General features: G+C 28.3%; 2 protein-coding genes across 7 annotated transcripts; both read right to left on the bottom strand.

Moving 5' to 3' along the window:
- Positions 1-10,606, bottom strand: LOC114122765 (phosphatidylinositol 4-phosphate 5-kinase type-1 alpha-like). Of its 6 annotated transcripts, XM_027985521.2 has the most exons (6): positions 10,144-10,602; positions 10,007-10,044; positions 9,543-9,933; positions 8,811-9,246; positions 2,069-3,338; positions 692-2,002 (listed from the first exon to the last, which is right to left on the bottom strand). In XM_027985521.2, exons 4-6 carry the CDS (start codon positions 8,869-8,871, stop codon positions 1,543-1,545), a joined length of 1,791 nt encoding a protein of 596 aa, XP_027841322.1. In that variant the 5' UTR covers positions 8,872-9,246; positions 9,543-9,933; positions 10,007-10,044; positions 10,144-10,602; the 3' UTR covers positions 692-1,542. The 6 variants fall into 6 exon arrangements, with proteins under 6 accessions (XP_050057546.1, XP_050057548.1, XP_027841322.1 ...); XM_050201589.1 differs by adding an exon at positions 1-484 and having other exon boundaries at positions 1,653-2,002; positions 9,543-10,606; XM_050201591.1 differs by adding an exon at positions 1-484 and having other exon boundaries at positions 1,749-2,002; positions 9,543-10,606.
- On the bottom strand, positions 8,877-9,233 carry LOC114122767 (GSK3B-interacting protein-like). Its single transcript, XM_027985527.1, has one exon. It carries the CDS (start codon positions 9,231-9,233, stop codon positions 8,877-8,879), a length of 357 nt encoding a protein of 118 aa, XP_027841328.1.
- Positions 10,607-13,641: the final 3,035 nt, after the last annotated feature.

Genomic DNA, 13,641 nt, shown 5'->3' with positions numbered 1-13,641 from the left:
TGTGGTTCAAATTTGAATTTTATTCTATCGCAGTAGTTGTGATAGTAAATTAATTATCATAAAATTGAATTCTTCATAAACATTTATGAAAAATAATTATGTTTTACTGGGTAATGTTAATAAATAACAATACTTAAAATAAAAATGAAAAAAGGCAATAACAAGGGAAGTCGTTAACTGAGACCTCTAACCATTACATCTAATAAAATACAAAATTCTAAAACGTAGTTCAATATTGACGAAAAAAAATTATAACAAATTTAAAAAAAAAAATGAGATCGACATCAGACTTTTATCTTCCCAGAAACAAAACATAAACATTAATAAAATCAACTAACCATATCTTACAGCAAAATATTTCAACTCAAAAATAACCATTACATCATAATCATCATTGAATTTCCATCCAATGATGCTGAAACATTATTTGAACATGTTTTCATCATACACTGTCTAGTAAACATCAGGAAACAATTTGCAGATTCTGGAAATAAAAATTAAAGATGATTTTTTTTTATGTTTTTATTTTTTTTTTGAAAACATTTAATTTTCAAAAGATCATACATGAGTCTAAAATTGTTTAAAATTATGAATACTGTACTAAATCCGTTTAGGCGGTTGATACGAACACAATGGAAAATTGTTTATTCTTTTAGGTATACTTATGTTATTACGTAGGCGGTAGGCGTAATCAATAATTATAATAATATTTAATAATAATAATAATAATAATAATAATAATTATAATAATAGTAGTAATAATAGTAATAAATAACATTTATTTATAATTATTTATTATTTAAACCTAAGTTAGGTTATTTTTCAGTTTGTGATAACCTAAATACACGAGCCATCACATTGAGTTTCATCCGCTGGAAGCGGTTCTCAACCAAAGTGGTACCATCTATAATAAACAATATAAGTGTATAAAACATTGAGTTTTTTTTTTAGTCATTATATAAATAATAATAAAAACTAATAAAAATGAAACAAAAATTTTTTAAATGTTGAAAAGTGAGAATTTTGTGCTGTGTCTAAATAATATTCTATTCAGAAGCATTTAAATTTGTCTTTTATAATTATATTTTAGGTTTTTGGCCTTATTATTAAGAGATCCAACAAAAGGGGCTCAGCAGCTATACAATTTTTTAAAAAATAAATAAAAACAATTTGTCAAATTTCACAGTCCAATCGGATCATATAACTTTAGCAGATCTTTGTTCGAAATTGGCGAGTTTTTTAATCACATTAATGCTTGTCTACACAATACTATCTAATAGCATATATCGAATGAGTAAGTGACTTAATAATACTGTTCTAATTTTGATAAGCAATCATCAAAGTGCATTTCACAATGAAAGAAAAATTAAAAATTGTTATGTAAAAATACATACATTCAAATGAAAGATATCCTACACTAGTAATAGTTAATTAAATCTTGGTATACTGACTATTCAGGTTTAGCTCAATCTAGATAAATAATTATTAAGTTTAAATCCAATAAAATCTGTTCCGATTAGACTATAAGTAACATTCAATAACTTATAAGTGTGTCATTTCTAATGATTTAAGATCACCCCCCAAAATAGCCATTTGTATGGTATCCGAAGCCATGTCGGCGCTGCTTGAAGACTCCGTGTAGCTAGGTGTACCTTCCGTCCATGTGGCTTCCACAGATTGTCTGCCTGCTGAACCCCCGATGCCAGATGTAGTGCTGCCCGATCCCACACTCAATGTAGACGACTTACTCTCGCCGGCGTGCGACGAGCCAGAAGGACCATCAGTGCGCAATCCTGGAGATGGACGACGTATGCGAGTCATGCTGGAACGTTTGTCATATACAAAATCACGACGAATAGCATCCTCAAATGCTGGAGGTGGTGTTGAACATGTGGAAAATGTGCCTTCTGCATCAGTTTGATCACGCGTACGTGTACGTGACATGCTACGTCGCTTGGATGGTGAGCGTTTTAGAGGACACAAAAGTTTCTTGAACACAGACCTAAAATGAAAAAATGAAAAATGAAATGAATGAATGAATAAATAATTAATTATGCATTTTACATACTTGGTCATAAAGTCCAAAAATCTAGTGGCATAGAAATCAGGTCTATGTACAGAAACAGAGTCACCATCATGTATGATGGCTTTGAACGTATGCTCTAGTTTTTTCTTTAGTCGATAACTTTGTAATATATCAATAATTCCAACAAATAGTAATAAGCTATCACCACTTCCACTTCTAGCAGGTATGCCACCTCTAGGCGAAGCACAATCTTCATCAGATGAAGTTCCAGTGTCTGCCTGAATACTTTCCATCGCTGTTGAATGAGCCATTAAACGCTGCCGATTAGCTTCAGCTGTTCGACTTAGAGTAGACGTTTCTGATAAAGTATCAGCATCAACAGCTTTACGTAACCGTGCCACTCTTCGTTCTTCTTTCTCTCTCTGAGCAAGGTCGACATTATGAACACCCACTAAAAGACTGTAATCCATTATTTTAAAACTTTCTAGTACACGACAATCTCTTTGCATAGTTTTGAGAAGAGCTGAGTGAGTATCTGGCTCCAAAAAAATACCATCGGGATGGTGTTCTTTAAAGTCTAAATCTTTAAATGTAGGCGATGACTTTTGTCTTTCATCTTTGGAAGCTTTTCTTTTGTAAGTCGAACCTTTCAGATCATACTTTTGGTGCATTTTTATGTTAGAAGGTAGTAAATTGTTCATAGCTACTAATCTAATGTTTTTTGAATTGCATTGATAACAATAAAGACCGAAAAATTTTGGCAACAAAGTTCTTGGATTCTGATTCAAATTCATGTAGTATCCAGGAAGTAGTTTTTGTAAAAATTCACCTTCCTTGTGCTGTACAGTTTTCATAATAAATTCATCATCCCGTGTGAGGTAAAATATTGACCCACTAGCACCCGGGTTGGACAATTCACGAAGTGGTGAGTTACAAAACGATATAAGATAATCATCTGGTTGAATACCGAATAAGTCTCTGAAATAACGGAATGCAATTGGAGCGTATGTCTTAAAAATAAACTCTGGATAGTGGTGAGCTGGAGTGTGATTAGTTCCATCACTTGGAAACACTGTTGTTTCAACGGTCATAAAATCTTGCATAAGCAAATCACGTTCAGGCTTTGAAGCAAGGCCTCCTACTGCATGCTGTATTCCCAGTTGTATTGAACCCATAATTTGACCAGTTTGAATTTTCTTATAGGTGATTTCTCCATCAACACCCACTCTTCTATGTCCAAGTTTCTTCTCTTTTTCTTTGGCTTGAAGATCATCTTGTTCAGCAATTGAGATGTCTTTTTCAGTAGCAACATCTAAAACAGTCAAAATATAAAATCAGTATCAATAAATTATCAAATTAAAAAAAAATTTTAAATGAATATGTAATATCTAATAAGTAACAAAGATTTACATGGAATCATACAAATTATAATTATTTACTACACTATTTTAAACATGTTTTATTTTTTTAAGGTTTTAATATTATATTACTTATTAATATACATATATCTAAAATAGTTTACATGTTCTATACATACATAAATAAATAATAATAATAGTTTTCAAACGAGGACGGCACCTAAAAATGTTTCAATTCCCCCCAAAAAATGTATTATAGCTGAATAAAAAGTTACTGAAATCAGTCTTAGTTTGCGATTTGTAATACTATTTATATTTGATAGTGCAAATTGCAATACGCGATCTTAATTCTTCGATATTATTACGTGTTTTTGGACTAGAGTACATTTCATTCCAAAACATCAGTCATCAATAAATACCTCGTTAAGAAATAATCGTCGCCCGACTGTCTCAACAAAGAAAATTGTATGGCGCCGTCCACGTTCACAAAAACATGACAATAGATCGAATGTCGTTTGACGAATATAGTTGACAACTGCGGTTTACTATACAGTATTTGTCTCTAAAGCCGTGTTGCGTGCTAATATTCTATATGTATACATATATAATTCGCAGGTACAATATCAAGCTACTCGTACAATTAAAGTCTTACCAGAAATTTTATGACATCTTACAAAAAATATCAGACATTTAAAAAAATCAATCATAGTCGAAGTAACAGTTTTAAATACATTTTACGATTCATGAATGAACAACTATGCATTAAAAGAGTAAACTGGCTGTCACGAGCACACATTGAAAACGAAATGATCATATTATGTCAATCAACACCGCAGAACAACTTATCCAAGTTATCATTTCGATAAAATTGAAAATAATTACTTGTCGTTTTTAGTATGGTACCGTAGTCATAAGCAGATAAGACAACATGCATGTAAGTAGGATCATAAATATCAATCATATAGTCTAGTTTAAACTGATTCCTAAGCTATTATATTTATATGATATTTCTACACTGTATAATATGGTAGTAATACTACATTACGTCATAGACGTTTGATAATAATAGCTAAAATCATATGACAGTCATGAAAAAATGAGCCAGGTCGAAATTAAAAATTTCAGATTTTGTCTACAATACGTCAATACCTCTATCAAATACTTATTCCGAAGGAAAGCCGTGTGACTAACACTGTAAGTGATTAAAAATTATATTTTGACTACGAATTTAAATAAACAAATAAATCACTATCTATATAGTGATGATGAAAATTATTATTAATGGTTTATATGAAAATTCTAAAAATACTATCTTACCCACATACTCAAAACTCAAGACCTACATATTTTATGAGTGTGGACTGTGGACTGTGGAGGCACAAGTGCACATTTTTGTTTGTGCAGAACGTTGAACGATCAGTATTCAGTATGACAGTATAACAGTATAAAAATATGCTAAAATTGTCTTTGTAAAATACGCCGGTTAACACGAACTTTCAACTTCCGAGAATACAATACAATGATTAATATTTATTTTCTTAACAATAAAAGAGCTTAATGTATGGTAGTTTCAAGCTTTCTTACTATTCATTATATTATGATTACCCCCCATCAAACCTTGAAAATACGATACGCGCTAAACCATTTTAAACCATTAATTTGCACATTCTCACTCAAGAATATAATAGGTACATTAAAAAAAAAATCATCCATACAATATATTCTTCAAACTATTATTTTTGGGAAAATAAACTCGAAGAGAAATATGTGTAGTGTATAGACATTACATGTATTATAGACATTTATAAACTATTATGTTTATAATGATTTGTTGAGTATACATTATACATAATTAAAATCAATAAAATATTAATTTAAAACAAAAGTATAATATATTATTTAATGATTTATTAGTACAAGTTATTACACTGTTAATAAAACATTTAATAATATTTTTTAAAAATACCAACAAAACATAAATGGCGTAAACTCCATCTGAGAAATTAGGGCAAGTAGGTTTGACAAGATCAAGAGAAGTAAGACAAAATCCTAGGTTAGGTTAATATCCTATTAGAGGAAGTAATGCGAAAGCGGTTCTCTCTCGGTCGTTGATTTAACCCGAAAAAAAAAGGTTAGGTTAATATCCTATCAAGAGATGTTTTTAGTAATAATTTTATAATTAGTCTAAATATTTGTCCGTATTATATAGCAGTCTGGATAAAACGGTGACTACTGTAAATAAATATATTAACAAGGGGATACTTCTTTCAATTTTTTTCTTCAGCTACGAAATAGTAAATAAATAGTTAACATTGAAATTATATATGACTGAGATTGATATACTTAAAGATCAAAATTATGTGATATAGGGAATATATCAATATGTCATTGAATGGTTAAAGTTTATAGTGTTTATACAAAAGGGGAATAAACCACAAGATTAAAAATAATAAAACGCTAAAACATGAAAACAAAAAAGTGATAAGTGAAAAAATAAAGACATTTTTTTACCAGAATATTAAATTCTTAAAATAACGTTCTATATTGATGTTATATATACCTTGAAAAAAGGCCTGTATACATCTATGATTTAAGTATTTGTATTATATTATTTCGAATGTACTAACATTTTTTAATTTTAAATATAATCATTAATCATTAATTTAAACATTTAATGTATCATAATACCTGAAAATTAAGAAAAAAAATAATCCTCTAAAATATTCATTATTCATAAATATTTTAATAATAAAACATGAGTATCATTTTTTAAGAAAAAATTAAAATATAGACATTTTTACAGGTTGGAATATAATATATATATTTTTTTACAAAATTCTATTCCCAATGGTTATAATAAGGAGTTCAATCCATATAATACCTGTACATTAAAAAATCCATTCCAGGATTAAAGTCATTTATGACAAAAATATTAAGGTTATTTTCACTAAGCCCAATTTCAATATAAACAAGATTATGTTAAGATGAATTTATTACAACAAAAATATAAAATACCATATTCTTTTTCTACAAAAGATATCAAATTTGTTTTAAAAAGTATTCATTCATTTCTAATAGGTATTTATTAATGATACGGCCACAAATAATTTAATAAATTATTAACTTACTATTAAAAGCCATTAGAAGTTGAATTAACTTTTAAATTTAAATATATAATATTTGTGCTAGTAACTGAAACTCATTTTCTAAATTAACATTAATATAGTTGAATACATTTAATCTATTTATTATAAATATACATTTGAAAAATGTAAACTCATTTATAAATGTGGTAATATCAACTATATAATGTCCATGAAATTTCCTACCTACTATATTATTTAAATACTAAGACACTTTTCAAAATCTTAATTTACCTATTATTTTAAGCTTAAATATTAGATGATAATTTTTTAAAAACTAATTTTATAAAATTGCTTTATTTTTCCATTGAATAAATTACAGATTTGTTTTTGTGAAATTTAATTAAAAATTAAAAAGTTGTATCTTATAAATAAACAGCACTTATTGGCTCTGTTAATAGTATAATGTGCATTACTTAGAATATATTATAATACTTAAATTAAAAATAGGAATTGAAAGAAAAACTATTGTCTTGCATGTAGTATATTTTTTAAACTCATTCTTTAACATTTAATTAATTTTAATTATTGTAATACTTTTGATAATCACTAATCAAAATGTCTATAATATAATAAATAATATGAAAAACATAAGAGAGAAAAAATATTACATATCTAGAGAAATACTATTCTATTTATGTATTCATTTAATTAAAGAAATAGCTAGGAACTTGATTATTATATTGTAAACTGAACTAATATGAATATAAATTATAACCAATTGTCTTAAAGCTTTTTTCTTTTATAAAATTGTACAGAATATACATAAAAAATATGTTTAAATTTCAATCATAGGATTATTATGCCATGTCATGTTGCATACATTTTTGGATAGTCATTCATGATCCATATTAGAAAAATTAATTCTAATAACAAAAATTCTTAACATTATACCATACTAAACCCATAAAGTACATATTATGAAAAATAATATATTATGTTTTAATATTAAAAACTTTAATAAATCATAATATATCAAATAGTAAATAAGTTAATACTTTGTACACAATTAACTAAACAAATTTCCAATATTAAGTGCTAACAAAATACTTAAAAGTATAGACATATAGGTAATTGAGAAAAGTAAACACCTAAAATGTCTTACATTTAAAAAAAAAAAACATTGAAATCTAACAATTGATTAAACATGGTTACATATAAGTTTTATCAATGCTATTAATGATTTATGTCTAATAAAATATTTTTTTTATTTACCTATAGGTATAATAATATAAACATTTAAAAGTAAGGTCGTTTAATATTGTTGGCAATGGTTTATATTATGTTAGTTTATGCCTACCAACCTCACTATAATTATCAAGTGTAGTCTAGGAAAATAAAATTAATACCTACTTCATTCATATTTTGTTTATAAACTTTTAAATCATATAAGTTATACAAATAATTTTAGAAATACTAGGTAATGGTCAATGAAATATAGATGTAATAAGCAATCTATTATACTTGATACAACTCTTTTTTTAGTGATCTACCACTAACCGCCCACTACGACAATCGTGTAATGGGGTAAACCCTTTTTTTCATTGTGAGAAAAGTAGGACTAAGGGCCATTCATCCACTGCAGTGATAAATGAAATGCATACATAAACTTGAATCCACTTGATTTATCCAAACAACTATTAATCACAGTGAAAATAATGATGACCAACAAACTAGGGGCCATACCCAGCACATTGAATATTTATAGAGTATTATAAAACTAAATTTTGATAAATGATTCAATACAACACTTCCTGTTTGAAAAGCAGTTGAATGGTGAAGATCTATGCAATATGTATTTGTTAAACGAATCAATATTCAAAGATATTTTTAATGATATGAAAATAAATACAATTTTGAATAATTAATAAAATATTATTATTTTAATATTGGTAGATAACAATATTTTTTTAGTAAAAAAAAACTTTTTCAATAAATGTATATAATTATTATAATTAATACATTTTTAAAAAAATGTTTGAAACCTACATAATTTTTTAAAATAATTTTTTTTTTGCATCTGCAAATAATTGTCGGTAAAATAAGTAGATCACTCTTATGACTTACAACATCATTGCTAATAATGCTGATAAAAAATATTACTACACATAGATTTCAAATGAAATGAAATTACCTAATTAATAATCATTTCTACCATTACCTTTATCATGCAATTACTTAAAACAATTGTCACTTATTGGAAGTTAACATTAATTATTTAAAATATAAAAACAATAGGTACATTATAATACATAATAATAAATTCAATAATATTTAACTCACCTTTTTCAAGTGTAGATTCAATCTGTTCTTCAACAGCGGGTCTGATATCATTAGTAGCCATTTTGCTTAAGATTTTGCTATTTGATTATCTGTATCTTTGCATGACCTAGCAACTTCGTTCAATTTAAAAGCTACTAACTCATTGAATCGTTGACAATAGCCTTTGCTGATATTAGACAATAGTGCAAAATGAGTTTCGTAACAGAGTTGCGAGTTGTTGGTATCTTGATCAAAGGCTTTGGCGACAACTCGAAATCCTTGTTTGTTCAAGAGCACACAAAATTGTTGTTTTTCAAGTGTTTCAATATTCAAATATACACCGTCAGAAGCTATCAAAGACGATATACTAATATGATTCAACAGGGATATCTCGCTCTCAATCACAGACTTTGCTTCAGCGTACCAATCAAGTGGCTTTTCCATGTAAGTGATTCACCTGAAACATATACAAAAAACTCATTAACGTCTTGGTAACAACAATCAAGATGAACCAGTTTAAGCCAAGGTTAACAATGTTTTGCCTAACCTAAAAAAAAATGTTTTAAGTTGAAGGACGTAAATGGCTTGAATATTAGAAACATGCAAATATGTAAACGACTGCCAAACCAGAATCAACAATAATAAGAGGCGGTCGAATGCTGGGAAAATCGTTAGTGTAGTAGGATGCACAAAACAGATTTGGTAAACTTGAGATAAGTAAGAAGAATTTTTGGACAGGGTAAAACGACTTACGGGTGGGTGTTTTGTTCAAAGGTCGACCGGGTAATCTAAAGGAAAGGGCGGGAACCGTTGTACCATCCGTTTTAACACAAAAAAAACCACGTCGAGTGAATTCTATAACAGAACATTTTCACGACATTTAAAAAACGCATAATAATAATAACATTATACAATAACTAATACTAAATATCTACAAAATAATAACAGAACCCGAAAAATTATCACTAGTCTTCACGAATCACAGTTGTTGATAATAGGAACGGTTTTGGTTGTTGAAGTTAGCGACGATCGATGATGAACCATTTTCCGCTTATTTCTCTTTTCAAAACACAGTCTGTCGCCGCCACCGCAGGTCTGCGCGGGTTTAGCCGGATTTCATGTACACTCGCGCATCTCCGTCCCACTTCGCACAAAATTAATATTATTTCGTACCGCCGCGAATTTTATAATAATAATATATTAATTTTATTACGTACGTATACGTCGAACGAATTCTTTTTTTCGTTTGTAAATTCTATATGAAAAAAAAAAAAAACAAAATAACAATAATTTAAACTGAAAAAAACGCGACTCGACAGTTTCTCAGTTGCGCCTATACATTTTTTATACCTACATTAGATTTACTTGCCTACTTCCTCTATACTCGGTATGTAGTCGTATGACATGAAAGCGAAACAATCGACGATTTTTCGAGATCACCGCGCACTATACGTCCCGACGACCGCGAAACACCGATACGACCTACCTACCTGTACATTCTATTACGATTACGTGTACGTTTGTGATCCGAACGTGAAAATCGTGAGACCAAAAATATTACGACACGAATAGGTAATCTAAGTAACAAAATGAATAAAAAAAAAAAACAATGTAGATCACGAGATTTGATCGGTTTGAGTTTCTCGGCACGTACTTTATACAGGTACTTACGGCGATCGAACGACGCGCGACTAGCCGCCCGGACTAGGTTCGCAGCAGTGACTATGCAATATAGGTACGATTTAAAAAACGGTAAATGGGCGTACAGCTCTCTGTACGTAGGTAATGGACTACCAAGTGCATCACCTACCTCTCGCAGTACACCAGCGTATACCCAGTTAGTAGGTGGGCACCGACATATATTATATAGAAAGTGCGTGAAACAATATTATGCCATGATGATTGTGTACTGCATCTATACGCCGGCGGCGACCTAAAACGTCATTTACGTCGCCCGAACGGTCGGACGAGATACAGATAGCTTTAGCCACAGCAAGGTTACCTATAGCTAGGTATTCCTGCACGTGCGGCTTATTTTTTGTTATTTGTTTTTTATCGGATTTATGGCATCTAAACATTCTAAACTACCTATGGGTAGGTACTGCGGTTTATCGCCGTATGAATTAATTAATCGAAATGCCATCGTAAAAATATACTACACTGTATTATTGTTATATTATGTACACCGTTAAACGTCGTCGGTGATAGATAATAACCTATTTATATAAATATTATACATACGATTTGTCGCGAAATAATAGATACCCGCCCGCAACTATTATACCGTGGTACCTATATTATAAAGACGTGGTCTAAACCATAGACCTATATGAAAATTTATTTATTAATACGTCTCTAATTTAAATACACATTATTAGGTATTTATGATAATGACGAAGAGAGAATGATACCGGATAAGAATGTATTTAATTATTATGCAAGAAAAGTCACGGTGCCTTATTTGTTTTCTTGAACAAACATATTTCATGAATATAACTGCAACTTAAAAAATAAATAAATAGGTACTCCCAGCAGGAAACGTATATGTAGGTGGTATACCTATAATAGTACCTACCCATAATATTAGGTATACTATTACAAAGTGGTCACCATCGCCGGATAACGAATAATCAGATTTCAGACTTCAGAGAGACTAAACGATTTTTAAGCTAATATTATATGACGCATATATTCAATAAATGCAGCTATTTCAAATTGTATTATAATTGATCTCGTAAGTTTTATTTTTAATACGTTTTTCGAAAATATATCTTCTATCGTTGATTACAAAATAGAAATATAATTTTTAATCAATATATTTTAAACGATTATACTTCAGTCATAGTTTTTAAAATTGTTATAGTATTACTATTACACGTCAAAACATTGGCGTTTTATTGGTTTGAGGATAGATCTTATATGACATTTTATAACCCCGAATAACTGGTGCTTTTGGTACCTATTGGAGTTTTTTTTGTGCATTTATATAGAACAAGTAAATAATATGTATTTTGTTATAGATAAATTTTGGTTCGTTGTTGTTATCCATATTTTTTTTTTAATAATTCATAATTAATTTTTATAATACTGTTCGCTTAAAAAACATGTTGAACTTTTACCTAATTTGGCTCAGAAATGAAATCATTATTGTTAATTTATAAGAATAAATGGCAGGTAAAACTGAAAAAAAAATTATATTGACTCCTTGAAGAATATTATCATGAACAATATTTGGTAGTTATAAGAGTATAAATTTATTAATGTGACTGATTTTTTTCCTTAAATCTAAAGCTATTTTTTAGAACCATCTAAATGGGTTAACATTGTTGATTATTGGCCGTTCATATAAAAGTAGTTATTGATTCCGAAAAGATTCTCGATACCTCAAAAATCAAGAAAAATAGATACACTTTTATTAATGACATTGAATAAAAGACATATTAAAAATAATAGTTCATGAGATTTAATACCCATTCTATATTATTAAAGACATAAAATAGTAAACTTTCCAATATAATTTTCTATCTCTATTAAAAAAAAATCCCGAGAAATAAACGTCTAGAACTACTTTATTAAAAACTACTTACTGCAGGCTACTGCAATAAATATTATACAGTATAATATTATATGAGATTTGTTAGGTTCCGAACGCACTTTATAAGTTTTATATTATCATATTAGTTGATAGTTTTCAAAAACCTTTGTTATGAAATGAAGAGTTGATTCATATTTTAAAGAAAGATTGCTAATACTGATAGAATAAAAATAAAAACAAATTAGTTAGTAGAAGTGGCTAATATTCATTAAACCACAGATTATTAATAGTAATGGTTTATTTTTTCTTAATTTCTTGGTTTATATGATTATATGAATGTATGAATTTCTGTGTAAATATTTTCAATTTTTCTAATTTTTTATTGCTCTGGAATCTATCAAGTTAAGAATTAATGAACGTTATATAGGTATTAAGGTGACTGGTCGAACGTTTTAAGGTATTTTTTATGAAAGTTTCAATTGTTTCGTTGAAAATGCGTGACATTGACATATAAAAAACAAAACCGATTTACAATTAGCATTTTACACCCGGGGTTTCTAATAAATATAGTGTACGTGTGCATAAAGTAATATATGTTACCTACTTACTAACCCTTCAAATATTTAAAACCCTACAATAATGACGGACCGTCTTTAAATTACACCCTTCCAAAGTAATAAAACTACTTTTAGTCATAAATATTTATTGTTTATTGTTGATTATACAATTTGATAATACAAAATATAATAAATTGTATTATAAATAAATATAATGTTTTTTAAATTGTACAGTCCATACGTGACTACTGTAACTGTATTAAATTTAACACGTCTTAACATCCAAGCCTTCTATCATTCTACCTAAAACCTAATTGTCCGTTGCGGTGACAGTGTTTAATAATTATGTTTATTGGGTAGGTTAATAGATATTTTTATCATTGATGAAATCTATGCTATTTAACTATTAAGTTATTGGTTAACTTAAAAAAATGATACTTAACACTAGTACCTATGTATTAATTGTAGTCTGTAGATATACGGTATACTTCTTTTCATGTATTTTAAATGGTAAAAAAAAGCACTTACTAAGTTTTATATACATGCACTTAAAAATTAAAAATTAATTATACAATTTAAGAATGTACTACTGCAAACGCATACTTTTAAAGTTAATTATTTTTAATTGAAAAAAAATAAACAAATAAAAGTAAAGTACTATAAATGTATATAGTTATTAAATATACATAGTACGATGTCTTATTAAATTAAAATAGAAACATTTTATAAATTATAAATAATATAATACTTTGAAACCACC

The sequence above is a fragment of the Aphis gossypii genome, chromosome 2 (genome assembly GCF_020184175.1).
Source record: "Aphis gossypii isolate Hap1 chromosome 2, ASM2018417v2, whole genome shotgun sequence".
NCBI classification, from domain to species: domain Eukaryota; kingdom Metazoa; phylum Arthropoda; class Insecta; order Hemiptera; family Aphididae; genus Aphis; species Aphis gossypii.
The sequence above is the reverse complement of the archived record's forward strand: the minus strand, read 5'-3'. Positions and strand labels throughout refer to the sequence as shown.

Excerpts from the sequence above, each read along its gene's own strand:
- LOC114122767 (XM_027985527.1), bottom strand. The coding sequence starts at position 9,233 with ATGGAAAAGCCACTTGATTGGTACGCTGAAGCAAAGTCTGTGATTGAG.
- LOC114122765 (XM_027985521.2), bottom strand. The coding sequence starts at position 8,871 with ATGGCTACTAATGATATCAGACCCGCTGTTGAAGAACAGATTGAATCT. Across the intron at positions 3,339-8,810 it reads TGAATCTACACTTGAAAAAG|ATGTTGCTACTGAAAAAGAC; the intron begins GTGAGTTAAATA and ends TGACTGTTTTAG. Across the intron at positions 2,003-2,068 it reads TTTTTGGACTTTATGACCAA|GTCTGTGTTCAAGAAACTTT; the intron begins GTATGTAAAATG and ends TTTTCATTTTAG.